This window comes from Eubalaena glacialis, chromosome X, assembly GCF_028564815.1.
Source record: "Eubalaena glacialis isolate mEubGla1 chromosome X, mEubGla1.1.hap2.+ XY, whole genome shotgun sequence".
NCBI lineage: Eukaryota > Metazoa > Chordata > Mammalia > Artiodactyla > Balaenidae > Eubalaena > Eubalaena glacialis.
The window spans coordinates 126,315,070-126,330,418 of record NC_083736.1 but is presented as its reverse complement, the minus strand read 5'-3'; the positions used below and the strand labels follow the sequence as shown (position 1 = coordinate 126,330,418).

The 15,349-nt window shown below is 39.4% G+C and overlaps 1 protein-coding gene across 1 annotated transcript; it reads left to right on the top strand.

Moving 5' to 3' along the window:
- Positions 1-1,149: 1,149 nt before the first annotated feature.
- Positions 1,150-4,102, top strand: CXHXorf66 (chromosome X CXorf66 homolog). Its single transcript, XM_061178229.1, is given in 4 exon segments — positions 1,150-1,276; positions 1,979-2,135; positions 3,176-3,438; positions 3,441-4,102. Coding segments are annotated over 4 exon segments (1,170 nt in total). The 5' UTR covers positions 1,150-1,188.
- The last annotated feature ends 11,247 nt before the right edge of the window (positions 4,103-15,349 follow it).

Genomic DNA, 15,349 nt, shown 5'->3' with positions numbered 1-15,349 from the left:
ATTCTGAGATGGGCTCCACAGGCTTCCCCAGACTGCCAATGGCACAAAAAGCATAAAGAAGCCCTGTTCTAGATGCTGATGACTTCCAGCCTAAATCACCTTCTGAACTCTAACTGGTTTCTGGATATGTGTACTTGAATATCTCATGAGAACCTTAAGTTCAACATGACCCAGATTGAACTCATCAACTTCTACTACTCCCATTCTCCTCAAAGCGGCAGCTTTTCCTGTGTCCTCTGTCTCAATGAACAGTACCAATAGCTACTCAGTTGTCCAAGCCAGACTTCTGATCTGTCCTCGACCCTTCCCTTTCCTTCACTCTAACAATCAATCAAGGACCAAATCATGTCTATTCAACTCTTTTATTATTTCTAAAAATTCACCCATTTATCTCATCCTCAATACCTCAATTTCGGTAACCATCTTTTCTCTTCTCCGTAAGTGGTCTCCTCACAAACAGACAGAGCTCCCCTCTAATCCATTCTCTCCAATCATTGTTAAAATGATCTTTCTCTCCCCAAACACTGTGCTTAGTCTTAATACAGCCCACTTCACACTATCTTGTAATTACTTGAATTCTCTACTTGAATGTAAATTCCAAGAGTGCAAGGATTTTTATCTTGCTTATTTTAGGATCTGCAGCATTAAGCATGGTGTCTGGCATATAGGAATACTCTATGTTTGTTGAATAAATGAATGATTGGACTGAGCTTCAGCCTGATGGTTAATAGCAGCTCAATAAAAAGGTTGAGGGACTACTCAAGATCTTAATTTTACTAAGAAAAAAAAATCCTAAAAACTTATACCCCAAGACGATTTAACCTCTATAACACAGAAGACTACTACAAGGCTGCAAGGTGCCTCCTTAACATTTAATAAGGAAAAATAGTTCTTCAATATCTAGAGCTATCCCAGTTTCTCTACCTTCTCTAAATACTTCCCTCTGTGCTTAATAATGTCCCAGTCTTCTTGATTCAAATTTGATAGAATATTTGATGTAAAGGAGAAATAAATGATTAAAAGTCATTTGATAATATTTGTACATAGAAGCTCATGCCTCCCCATGGTGAGATTATGCTGTCAGAATATGACACAGAATGATAATGTCATAAACCCCTAGAACAAGCTGAACCATATCAAATCCAGTAGTTTCCTTGGTAGAAGAAACATTTGAACAAGGCCCTGGACATGAATCTTTTTATTTATGTCCTACTTTTACCCATTTGGACAAATACTTGTTTAAATACAAACCAAAGTGATGAACCGTCTACTGCAGGTTATGTGCTTAACCTTAAAACTTAGAAATTATGATCTATTATATTATGCATTCAAGCACTTAATTAGGCAAGCTAGTTGTGTTTAAGAAATCTGCTGTTTCTTGGATGTTACTATTAGTAGGTCTTCAAGAATTTCTAGGACAACACCTAAGAGCTTTACTTCTGTGTAAAAATTCCAAGCAACATAGAAGCATAAAGAGTACAGACATGTTGCCCCCTTTCACTCCCCTTCCCCACCCAATCCACCACCCCCCACCGCACCCACCACCAGCCAAACGAGAAAATGCTATGTGAATGAATGTGGCATGGTACCTAAGACACAGTAGGTTTCAAGAAGGGCTTTTTCTTGTCCTATCCCCTTTCCCACCGTACACATTCACATACACATTAACACTCAAGTGCATTCACCCATGCAAGACATACACACACACTCAAAAACCTAGGCAATGGGTCGAGCAAGCCATGATGCAGGGGTAACCCAGGTAATTATACTCATTAGCCGGAGATACCTCCCAGATTTGGCTTCTAGACTGTGGCTGGGGACCTGATAGAGGGAAGAAAATAACAGTGGGACACTTATCATGCTTAAAAAAATAATTGATGAAGAGATTTGACTTTGACCTACAGTGACAAACCACCATCAAAATGCAAGGAAACTTGGTTACCTGACACATTTTCTGGTGATACAATCTCTTTGACAGGAGCCAAGCACCGTGAATCAATGGAGACCAAAATGGACAATTTTAGGAGACATCTACTCATTATCATAATTGGTGTTATGATCATAGCTTTTGTTTATACCTGTTTTTGCTTTCTCCATTATTACTGTATGAGCGATGATGCCCCCGAAGCAGGAAAGTAAGTTTTACACCTTTGAATTAAGAATGCAAGGTGCGTGTGTGTGTGTGTGTGTGTGCGCGCGCGCGTATACATGTAGGAGTTTTCGTTGTTGTTATGGTTAGTTAATGTTAACTTTAGACTTCAAAAGAGCTACCAACATCTTGTGGGTGGATACCTTCACTTAAATGATATCAGCTCAAATTATTTCAAGTACATTATCAACTTTAGCCAAAGCTGTCCCTTATTCAGGGTTCAGCTGAGCCCCAGGCTGCTAATTTCATTATAAATTGAGTCTAGGAAAAGAGGGAATGACTATCTGAATAAGACAGAATGAAAAAGGGGAGAGAGAAGGCATTGGGTCTCTGCATTCCAAAGACAATAAAACATTTTGGATAATCTACCGTTTTAAGATATAATAACATGAAAAATTATTAACTGTGTTCAGTGATCTCAGTCCCTGTCTTTCATATAGGAGGATCAGGCTGGCCCCGATATACTAGTTCCCTAAAAATTTCCCAATCCAAGGACTGATGACTGAAATATACCAGTGCTCCATTCCTTTGGTTTTAGAGGAATATTGTGAATATAAATATGCATGGAGAGAAAATTTGATGGTGTAAATATGATAGGAAAACAATGAATTTGGTCTAAAGAGTGTTTTTTTTGATACGTGACAAGTTGTGACATTTGTGCCTCAGTTGCATATCAACTTGTGACTTTTTTATAAAAAGTTTAATTTCTGGAATAAATAAAATTCTCTCTCCCTCTCAACAGTAGATTTGAAACAATTTTGTGTCATTCCATACGTAGACTATATGGTTATGAACTGTGGTTGAAACAGTAAAATTAAGAAAAAGGAAAAGCATTCAACATATGTTCATATCTGTAACCTGAGTCATGGCTTTCACCACACTCTTATTCTTACTGTGTTCAATTTTCCTGCTAGAGCCAAAAAAAGACCAGAAGTCTAAAATGACACAATAGCCTGTGTTTTCTGGTGATTGCAATAGTACTCTTTTGATTTAAATTGTCATACTCCAGATTTTCTATATTTTCAGGGTCAAGAAAGAAGGTGTAATGGCCAAGTCATCCAGGTCATCCAAAATATCATTCAGTGACTCCAAGACAGTTAGTCTGTGCAGTCCAGAAAAACAATCCATGCTATCCGGTATAGACAAGCTATCTGGGCTCTCAAGTCCAGGAAAGGCATCCATACCATCCAGCGCAGAAAAGTTAATCAGGCCTTTGAGTCAAGAAAAGTCACGTAAGCCATCAAGTCCCAAAAAAGTATTCAGAGCATCCCACCAGGAAAAGTCACACAGAAACGCAGTCTAGAAAAGGCACGTAAGCAGGCTCGTGCCCATAAGCTAGTCAATCAAGTCAGTTCATCCTATCCCAATAAGGCCAACAGGCCACCTTGGCTAGCCAGCCTACAATACCTGGTCAGGCCAACCAAAACTCCTTGCCCGCCCTACCCACAAAGTCAAAGCTTACCCAAGCCATCCAGTTTACAGACACTGACCAAACGCCACACACATCCTATTCTAACGAGGTCAGTTAGTGCAGGTAGGACAGACATATTATCTAGGCCTCAACCAGTCAAGTCTTGTCTATGCTACAAGGAAAAATGCCTTGTTTGCAGAGCTGCTTCTGAGTTTTTTGCCAATAATATTTCAGAGGCGAAGAAGAAGAATACTCAAAACCCACCTTTTCCACGCGAACTGAAGCCTTTTTCCAAGTCCTTTCATAAGATAGATTCCAGACACAATGCACTCTGTGGCAATGCGAATTACAGTGATATGATGACATACTACGGTGATGGTGACAGTGACAAGGAGATAACCATTATCTGCAACATAAAACGCAAGGAAGTCATCTATAAAACCACCCATGAAATAATGAAGGGCTCAATAAAAATTAAAACCACCTACGAAGAAGCAAACTTATACCAACTGTTTTATGCTCACCATCCTTTAAGACCCTGATAGAGGGAAAATCCACTTGGGATCACTACTGAGGTTAGACCTATCCATCTTGGAGACAATTTACTTGAAAAATAGTAATTAAATGCATGACATAACAAATGATCTTATTGTAATTATTATTGCATTTTAGAGGCATAAAGCTCTTTTGAGGTATCTTATTTAGATCTGGTCACTTGGATGGGAACCATAAACACACACACATAAATATAGAAAGGAATTGCAAGATGGGTACCCTGGACTCCTCTTTCCCTTGGATTAGCCCTCAATTGAAGTCTTAACCCAATTAACCTTATTTTTTTCATGTTTACATACAGTCCTCACAGTTTAAGACTGTCTTTCTGTAGTGCCCAGTGCTTGGTAGAAATGGCTCTGTGTACTTGCTTCTGGCTGCGTTGGGGAAACTCCTGACAGTCATTTCTAATACCACTGCCTCCTGTGACTGCTACCAAAGTAAGGGCCCAGTCTCCAGCACCCACATCTGGAGTGCCATGATGTTAGTCTAAGTGTTCTAGTCTTCATAACTCTTAACAAAGCTTTTCATTCTTTTTCAAAATGATAAAGAAAAGAGTTTGCCCTGTTGTGCATTCTCAAAATGTCCCAGATGGAGGTCTGATATCTACCCATTTTCTTCACATGGTACCTTCCCACTCTGAATCGGCCTGGGTGGGAGGCCAGGGAAGAACCTTGGAGTTATATTCTCTAACTTCCCCACTGATGAGAGGTTATCCTTTCCTTCTTCCAAGGGCATGGTTGAGAAAAGCAGACAAAGTCCTGGAGTCCCAGCCTATATTCTAGTACAGTGAGGTTACTCCCCTGTAACATATAGCAGGATAAGTTAAATGCCATAGCTAGCATATATTGAATGTGTACTATTTGCCAGCCATTGTACTGGTCTCTTTATGCCTTGTGAGTCTGAAGGCCACCCTCCCCTCAATTTTGCTGATTTACTAAAAGAACTCACAAGACTCAAAAGCAGGTTATACCCATGGCTAAGGTTTATTACAGCAAAAACATACAGACCAAGAGCAACAGGAAAAAGACCTCTATCAGGAGGAACCCAGAGAGGTTGGACACACGCTTTTGAGCACTTACCCATCTGGGGCCACCTAGGACATGCTATCTCTCTAGCAACAAACTAGAGGGACATGTGCAAAATGTCTCTGCCCAGGGAAGCCTCTGCATCTGAGGCTTTTATTGAGAGCTGGTCCCATAGGTATATCATGCTACATGACCAGCCATGGCAAGTGAAACTCAGGATCCCAACAATGAAACCAGATGCACATCGCCAGTGTTGATGTTTGTGCAAAGCAATCAGGTGTACAAAACATGATCATCAACCATTAACATAAGAACATTCCCACAGGGTTGGCCAATGGTCAAATCATGGTTCCCGGTCCCCTTGACATACAAGGACCAAACAACCAGACCTGCTGTGTTAACACTTTCCTCATATTTCACATATTTTATTTAATCCCCAACAGCCCCCTATTATATGGGGAATTATATGAGTTAACCGAGACTCTGTAACGTTTAGTAAGATCACATCTATTAATTGGTTGAATCAAGATATGAATCTATGATTGGCTTATGTTCAAATTTTCATTATGCTGTACTGCCTTCTCACTACCAGTTTCTAGGGTGCCTGTTTATTCACAGATCACCCAATCCATTGGTGTGACCAAAATCCTTACTTGACCTTTAATCAATCTGGGCCATTTTCCTAACCTACCAGGGGCATATAAAGATGTCTTATGTTCATTCAGATCTGACTTCCCCATAGCCTCTGCCTCTACTGGTGGTCCCCTGGTGGGATCTGTACCCATAAGGTTATCATAAAATTCACAGATGGCACAAGGTAGCTGCTTAGGTATAAAGGTTTTAAGAGATGGTATATGCATTTAAAAAGCATTGTGAGAGCTACAGACTTGATTTCCTACTGGTATTACCCTTTTTGAAAGGATAAGCTGTAAAGGGTTAGAATTGTTCTGGGTTAGGCTGGTCTTTTTAAATTCACAAATAGAAGCAAAAGTTCTGATCAGATTTTTACAGTTTGGTATGAAAAACAGTTCAAACAAAAAAGTAGAACAAGAAGTATAATGAACGCCCATATAAGCATTGCTCAGATTCAACAGTTATCACTACATGGCTAATTTTGTTTCACTCCTATCCATTTCCCTCCCATTTATATCTCTAAAAGATAATAAAGTTTAAAAATACATAAACACAATACTATTGTCTCATGTAAAAATTAATAATAATTCCTTAATATAAATTATCTAGTCAGTATTCAAATTTCCCCATTCGTCTCATTTTTTTTATGGTTGCTTTGTTCAGATGATGTTGATCAGTGTTTGACAGCATCTAAGTATTTTAAAATCAAAATTACAATTTCATTGGCTAATCTGGCTTCATATTGTAAAATGATTTTGGAGTTAATCTGAGCTATCAGTAGCCTGGAAAATAGCAAAAGTTGAGATCGTACGGTTTTCAGCTTAAATTCAACCCATGTCTTGGGAGGCAAAGCCAAATAATCTAAGCTCTCTTCTCTTTCCCATTTTTAAGCTAGAGACTTGTAATACTTTAAAGGCTGTGAATATTAATATCTAATAAGAATGACTAACTGCCAGTGACAACCAATGATAATGACATCTTAAGAACAAGTTATCAGCATGAGTATATATGTTCCTTTTTAAACCACACTTAATTATAGAGTAGGAGTCTACAGAATATTTGAAGCTCATTCAATGTGCAACATTCTAGGTGCATTAGTGGGGCCTTCACACATAAAACCAGTATAAAATATGTAATAAAAATATGTACCATGAGTCAGAGAAGAATGTTAGCAAAAAAAAAAAAAAAATTAACCAGTGAAAGTTTGTGCAAGCTAATAATTAAAATAATTAAGTCCTATCACTCCAAAGGATAGTCTTTGGCACTTCTTGGAAATGTCCTGATTTAAGTAAGAGGGCTCCGAATTTCTATTTCCTAGCCTTCTTGCAGCATTGTATTATCTCTCATGGTACCTTTCTCCTTCCTTCTGTCTTGCTCTCTGTTTATTTCCCAGTTCAGCAAGAGTCAGGGCCATATCTCAGTCAGTCCGTGGCTTCCTTACATTTCCCTTCTCCAGGGGGCGCTGTGAAGCCAGTTTCAAGCGTGGCCCTTCCCTCTCAGACTATCTCCACTCTCTTTCCCTTCAATCCACATTCCTGACACTCACCTCCAAAACTCATCCCTTCTTCCTGGCTATGGAACTGAAATTAATTATATTTTGCTCCTTATTCAGTACAGCTCTTTCTAAAAACCCATCACTTTAAAAAAAAAAAGTGCTAAAAGGTCAGATTTCAAACATTTCTCACATATAATACTTTCTACATGAAATTACATAAGCATGGAAATTAACTCAACATTGTAAATCAACTATACTTCAGTAAAACTTAAAAAATAAAAAATTTTACAAATGAAAAAAAATTTATAAAAAGAAATTATATAAGCATGGAGCTGAAAGGATGCTTAGAGATCCTCTCTTCTAGCTCCTGTGGGGAGGGGCAGCTGTGAAGAGCTGAAGGAATGCTCATTCAGCAAGAAGACCACTTTCTACCAGGGTTGAGGAGGCTAGCTGACTGTGGCATGCGCCGGGATCACAGATTTTTAAGTGGCCACAGAGAAGTGATATACCAGATGTGGGATGTTTATGGTGGTGTCAAGCAAGGACTTACTAAAAGTCTTCAGCTTTATCGGTTCTCAAAATCCTACTGACCCTGCCACTGTGCAATCCCTAAGAATTAGAAGCAGCAAAGGAAGGGAACCAGAAGTAGGAAAAAAGCTTTGTGGGAGCTTCAGTCAAATATCTCCTTAACGGTAACCTATATACAACCCACAATTATTCCTCTGCTGTTGTAACCTTAGAAAACAAGGGCTAATCATGATTAATTAGTTTTGCAATTATTTATATAATGCATAGAAAGGGCCTCTTTGAAATAAGCAAGGGCTAATTATAGCTTACATCTAAGAACTTTCAGGTAGTGCTACTTGAGAATAATTCTACTTAGAATTATTCCCTTATGTGCCTGAATCAAAATAACACATTGAAAAGACTGCTGAAGGAGATGAAGAAATAAATTGCCGTAAATCTGTCGTATATAAGTATTTTACTTTAAAAAATAAAATATAGGAACTATATAGTCATTTTTCTCTGAATAGTAGAAATCTCCTGATAATAAAAAATTCATATATATCCTCTTTCATCAAACTCTTCCCTTAGTCACCAATTTCCCTAGCAAAGTGGACTATTTTTTAATGTCATATTAAAATTACCAAAAGGCTGGGAATGTAAGTTGGTGCAGCCACTGTGGAAAACAGTATGGAGAGTCCTCAGAAAACTAAAAATAGAATTACCGTATGATCCAGCAATCCCACTCCTGGGCATATATCCAGACAAAACTATAATTCAAAAAGATACATGCACCCCTATGTTCGTAGCAGCACTATTCACAATAGCCAAGACATGGAAACAACCTAAATGTCCATCGACAGATGAATGGATAAAGAAGATGTGGTACATATATACAATGGAATATTACTCAGCCGTAAAAAAGAATGAAATAATGTCATTTGCAGCAACATGGATGGGCCTAGAGACTGTCATACTGAGCGAAGTAAGTCAGACAGAGAAAGACAAATACCATATGATATCACTTGTATGTGGAATCTAAAATATGACACAAATGAACTTATCTACAAAACAGAAACAAATTCACAGTCATAGAGAACAGACTTGTGGTTTCCAAGGGGGAGGGAGGTGGGTGAGGGACGGAGTGGGAGTTTGGGGTTAGCAGATGGAAGCTATTATATATAGAATGGATAAACAACAAGGTCCTACTGCATAGCACAGGGAACTATATTCAGTACCTGTGATAAACCATAATGGAAAAGAATATACATATATATATATATATATATATATATGTATAACTGAATCACTTTGCTGTACAGCAGTAATTAACACAACATTGTAAATCAACTATAATTCAATTTAAAAAAAATTTTTTTAAATTTTAACAAACATATGGTTACCAAATGTGAAAGGAGGAGGGGGGATAAATTAGGAATTTGTGATTAACAGATACAAACTACTACATATACATAAAATAGATAAGCAACAAGGATTTACTGTATAGCACACGGAATTATACCCAATATCTTGTAATAACCTATAATGGAAAAGAATTTGAAAAAATATATAAACGACTGAATTTGCTGTACACCTGAAACTAACACAATATTGTAAATCAACTATACTTCAATTTTTTAAAAATAGAACGTTACTGAGCTACTTACCTTTAATTTCTACATGTTTATATAAATAAAGGTATTCACAGCAAAATGAAATAAAATTCTAAGGTACTGCAGGACTAATGGCAGATATTCTAAGTTACTAACAATAAAGGCAGTCAACTCGGTATTTGTTCAAAAGAGGAATATATCACTGTTGTGTAAACAAGTCTCTTTTATAAACCTTAGTTTCACTGAAAGAACAGTGATGACAAAGTGAAATTGTCAAAAATAAAGCTTTCTATGCTGATCTCTTGCGGTTACTTACAGGAAAAAATAAGAACATATCACAAAGTCACTTGAAAAATTAAAGCAGTGTGGGGTAAGGTATTTCAGGATCCGTATGCCAATTGCTAGACTCATGGATTGTCAGGAAACCAGTCTGGACTACCATACACTAATTCAAGCCACTTTTTTTTCATTACTATTAAATGCACTAAACCATGTAAGTCTAAAATAGAGATTTATGGTGCTCTAGAGCTTTAAACCACTTTTATGTTGTAGCCAGTCTCCCAAAGAACACCTCCCCTATTCATTAACTAGGTACTGGATGCTGGACTGGAGGGAAAAAATATTTTTTCGTGACCATAACATCCCATGGGTCCTATATATATATATGCCAGATTTTGTGGTTTATTTTCTTTCTCTAAAGCTCACATTCTGTTGTACACTTCTGTTGTACCACAGGTAATACGGATCAAGTTTTATTCAGGCATACAAGGCCTCAGAAGGTCTCCCACACAAACATCCACATTGAAACACTTTGGTAAGAAGTATTCAAATAAGAGGAGAAACAAATCCAGGAGATGCTGCGAGGGATATGAGGTTTACAAGTGATGGAATACCTTGGCATTATGTGTTGAATTGTGCCCCTCCCCCAAATTCCTATGTTGAAGTCCTAACCCCCAGTACTTCAGAAAGTGACTATTTGGAAACAGGGTCACTGCAGATGTAATTAGTAAAGATGAGGACATATCATACTAGGGTGGGCTCCTAATTCAATATTACTGGTGTTGTTATAAAAAGGGGAAAGTTGGACCCAGACAAGCAAACAGAGAGAATGCCACATGAAGATGAGAGTTATGCTGCCACAAGCCAAGGAACTACCAGAACCGAGGAGATAGGCCTGGAAAAGATCCTTCCCTGGTGCCTTCAGAGGAGGGCATGGCCCTACTGACAACTCCATCTCAGATGTCTAGCCTCTAGAACTGTGAGATAATAAATCTCTGTTGTTTCAGCCACCCACTTTTTGGTACTTTGTTATGGCAGCCGTAGGAAACTAATACACTTGGTGAAGTTTGCTATTGCCTTAAAAATGGCTAAGACCAAATAATGGAAAAATAAGAGAGGAGTACTAGGGAGGAAGTGTCCTTTCACACCCCATCCCTTGCACCGCCTCCGCCCCACAGGAAAAGGAGTGACTAATCTGATTGTACAGAGTTAAACTGCATTAGGTCACACATCACTAGTAGGTAAGGTCACTATCTTGAAAGGTGATTCGTGTTTGCTATGCTCTCTGTACAACCTGTGACTTGATATGTGATGCAGCTCTGGGGTCCTCATCCATTTTGCTGGTTGGGTAAGTGGACTGGAGTCTGATTTAAAACTCTAGTCATCTCTCTCTCTTTCCCTCTCTTCTGTCTTCTCTCTCTCTCACTCTTTCCCTCTCTTCTGTCTTCTCTCTCTCTCTCTCTTCCTTCTCTCTCTGAACATGAATATGCAGGTTGGTGTCAAGATGACAATTCCACTGGAAAGTCAGAGGCCCCCTTCTTAAGTCACAAGTTTAAGCTGCATCCACAATCTACCTCTTAACAGCACTCTGTGTTGGGTTATTCGGTCTTGGCCAGCCATTAATGAATAAATCAGTCGTTTGTAATCAGTACTTTGTTTTTGATTTGGTTATTGAAGAGGAATGAGTGGTCCCCAAAGCCCTAAACAAATCCTACCCAAGAAAGTAGAGATGACAGTCAAAAGAAAGAGGAGACACCAATTCAACTTCTTTTGAAGAGACTCTTCCAGGAAAGTCATTTTTTGAAATTGTGGCATTTGTCATATACTCATGGTGCTCCAAACACTCTACTGAGTGATGTACATAGAATTAACATGAGTCAGACTCTGCCCCTAAACAGCTTCTATTCTGTGGAAGAGAAAATCCACCCACTCCCCGAAAAAATCTGTCCTAATATCAGTCTGGAAGGAAAAACCAAGTCTTCAAAAATAGAGCCAATAAGAGTAAAACATGCAATATTCTAAACATGGACTACTGCTATGGCCACACTGAATCTCTGCTAGTTAGAGATATTTTAGTTTAGGATTTTTACCCACCCTCTAAGGGTAACAGCTACTGACTTACTAGAAAACATTTCACTGTACCAGCTCAAGGGATGAGTGTAAGAGAGGACTTGCAGATAGGGTTGCTAGATTTAGCATATAAAACACAGGATATCCATTTACGTTTGAATTTCTCATAAACAATGAATAATTTGGGGGGCATGCTTATGTCAAAGAATATTCATAGTTTATCTGAAATTCAAATTTAATGGGGCCTCCTGTATTTTATCTGGCAACTGCACTCAGGGAGGACAAAAAGAGTATATGTGAACAGATTAGATAGTCAATTTGCCCACCGAGACCCAACTTCTTCAGGTTTCATCTGGCATGTTCATAGCTCTGGGAGGGACAGCCCTTCACACAATCAGAGTCCACTGTCTTAACCCTGATTGAACCGAAAGTAGACAACTGACATCCTAGAAGCACATAAATTAGTTGGCTGTCGGATTTGGTCTCTTGAGAATTTTCAATAAGAGACACAGAGACTCTGGTGAGAGGACTATGTGGATGCTTGAATTAAATAACAGGTAGAGTCAGGCTGGGAAGGCAGTTAGGTAGAAAGTAGAGATGATAGTCAAAAGAAAGAGGGGACTCCCTGGCGGTCCAGTGGTTACAACTCCACACTTCCACTGCAGGGGGCACGGGTTTGATCCCTGGTCGGGAAACTAAGATCCCGCATGCCAAAAACAAACAAAACAAACAAAAAAAGAAAGAGGAGATAGAAGCATAGAAGAGAGACACTACGTGGTGAGAGAAAGAGCAAGCAACCTCAGTTTCTGCTAGCCATTTCCAGTTTCAATCATTCTGTGGCCTGGCTGTACTTCATAGACCAGATACCTATAATACCGTCTGTCATATTCTTATAATAAATTTCCCCTTCTTAAGCTAGCTTGAATTAGTTTCTACTCGCTGACATCACTGATCCTTGAGTAAGGAACGGTATGACCTCTCAAGGATAGAACAAGAATGACAAATGGCTTTCATCTCAGGTGACTAGTCTGATCTATTTACATAGCTGTGCACAGGGCTGGACTGCAAAAGGTTATGGGATTACTCCAAACTCACTGACAAAGATGCCAAGATAGACTAGCACTGTCTGCTGTGAAGTGGGAGCAGGAAGTGGCAACAGACGTGTCATATATTTGCCATCCCAGCAGTCGAGGAAGAAATTGAAATAAGTGTAGGTCTTCTAAAAGATGCCAAAGATCATTGTGCAACTACATTATGGAAATATGAGGTATACAAAATATACAAAATTTCATTACCTATCATCACAGCAGTTTGCTGAACTTTTGCCTTTTCCTATCTCTTCTTCATACTTATGTGATCCTTAATTTCTTTCTATGGAAGGTCACCAATAGAAATAAACATGAATCAACTATTTTCCTGGAAGGCTGCGTTTGGACTATGTTATTATTTAAACAGTTCATGGAAAAATATGTCAAGGCTATAAATAAATTCTCTGTACACTTGAGATCATGAATATTGTTTATGATCTGGGCCAAGAACAAAAGCCGATTAGGAAAATTAGCATATATTGCCAAGGCAGCTGTGATTTAAACCACAGAAGATATTGACTTTTCCCACTAAATAATATTAACAACTTATATTAATATGGCACTTTACAGACTGTCAAAAAGTGAAGTAGTCTCACATCCCTTTATTAAATACAAAATAGCCGATCCCAGGAACTCTGCACGTATTACAAATATGTGCACCATCCAGGAAGCACCAACCCTAAAGTGGAGTGAATCAGGGCAACTATCAAGAGTCCTGTGCTTTAGGGAACACCAAATTTCTGGTAGACCGATAAATAACTGAGGGAGGCAACCCAAAGGAGATAAGGAAGGTAATGACCTTGTAAGTACTTGAAAAAACTGTTCCCTGACAAACTGTACACAATTGGTCCATAAACTCCACTCTACCCTTTTGTGACTTTTCTATTCCTTTAACCTAATTTCATTTGGACAACAGTGTCGGGATGGGGAGGGGAGTGGGTCTGCTGGAGACCCATAGTGATTAGACCTGGCTAAAACTTCCTGTGGAAGCCTGAGGGTCATTGGAAACTTGCCTGCCCTGTGGTAATATAAAACAGTCTTTAATGATGGGAGATTGCCCAGCAGTCACAGAATGACACAGAAATAGCCTAATTATTAGAGCTGAGCAGGAGTTGAGACATTACCAGTCACAGTCTTAGTACTGGTCTTCAGGAGAGGAGCTAATTAACTTCTTGTGAAGAATGACAAGACCATTGTTTCTTTGAAGTCCATATTATACCTGGTTGCCTGGGTGATTCTGGACAATCTATATGCACAGATACACACAGAGAAGGAAGCAGCTTTACTCTGAGTGCTAATGAAATGTAGCATAAGTACTTAATTTATGTGATGGGTTTAGTCTTTTTGTCACGGTTGGGTGTTCTCTGTTACCCAGGATTGATTAGGAAGATTCCCATAAAGCACAGGTATGGTAGTATGTCGTAGGGAGGGTGGAGTAAGGAGGAGGTGTTGAATATTGAAAGGCAGGCCAATTGGAGCAGAAAGGAAACTTGGCCTTCCCCACAACTGTAAAGCAGAAGGTATGAGGCAGAGAAGTTGGCAGTCGCAAGGTGTGATTTGAAAGGCAGGAGGCGAGTGAACCCTCCCTACACACCCACGTCGTTTACACTTAAATCCCACCACCATAGACTCATTACTTTGGCTCAGCGTTCCTCATTCCCTGCGGTTCTTTTTAAACATTTAAACATTTTTTAAAGTCCTCAAATTCTTAAATTGAAGAGGCCGATCAGATCTCATTCCTCTCTCATAAGGGAGGACTGCAGAAGAGCACTGGGCTGTTGACACAGAGGCTAGGAAAAGGCAGTGCTAAAAGGAGGCAGGGGAGTTTGAGAAGGTCTAGTAAACACCTGTTGGGATGTCTGCCTTGCTGACCTCAATTGATTTCCTGTTTTGTTGGGAGCTCCCTTTTGAGCAGAGCCTCCTGGTTTGCTGATGGTTTCTGGTGGAGACTGAATGCCTAGCCAAGTGAGGATAAAGACACAGGCTGCCCATCACAAACAGTGTTATCTCATCTGCCTGGCCATAAAGTCTGGGGTGCCCAGAAGTATTCCATCATCTTGTGGAAGGTATCTATGTGGGATGGAGTCTGAGCAGGCTCTGAAGGCATAAGTTAGTTTCCTAAGCAGGTGGCCCAGACTCCCTTGGCACCTCCTCCCGCCATATTGCTGCCCCTCCTCAATCCATACCTGTGGCCTCATGGTAAGTTACCTATGACCAAATGATTTAAGGTCAAAAAGAAATACATGAGCCTGGTTTACACAAAACTTTGCATAGACAAGCTGGCACCATCTGAAAGTGGATGACTGCATCACTACAACCCCACCATGGGGTGCCCTGAAGAGACACTAGGGAAGGCAAATCTTCCCAGTGGACAGAACTTTGAGCAACACATCTGGTTGTCTATTGTGCCCAGGAGAGATGGCCTGAGGTACGGATCTACTCTGACCCACAGGCAGTGACCAATGGGTTGGCCAGGGACTTAGAACAAGTTCCTAACAGCAATCTAAATATTGCCACTTGGAAACCT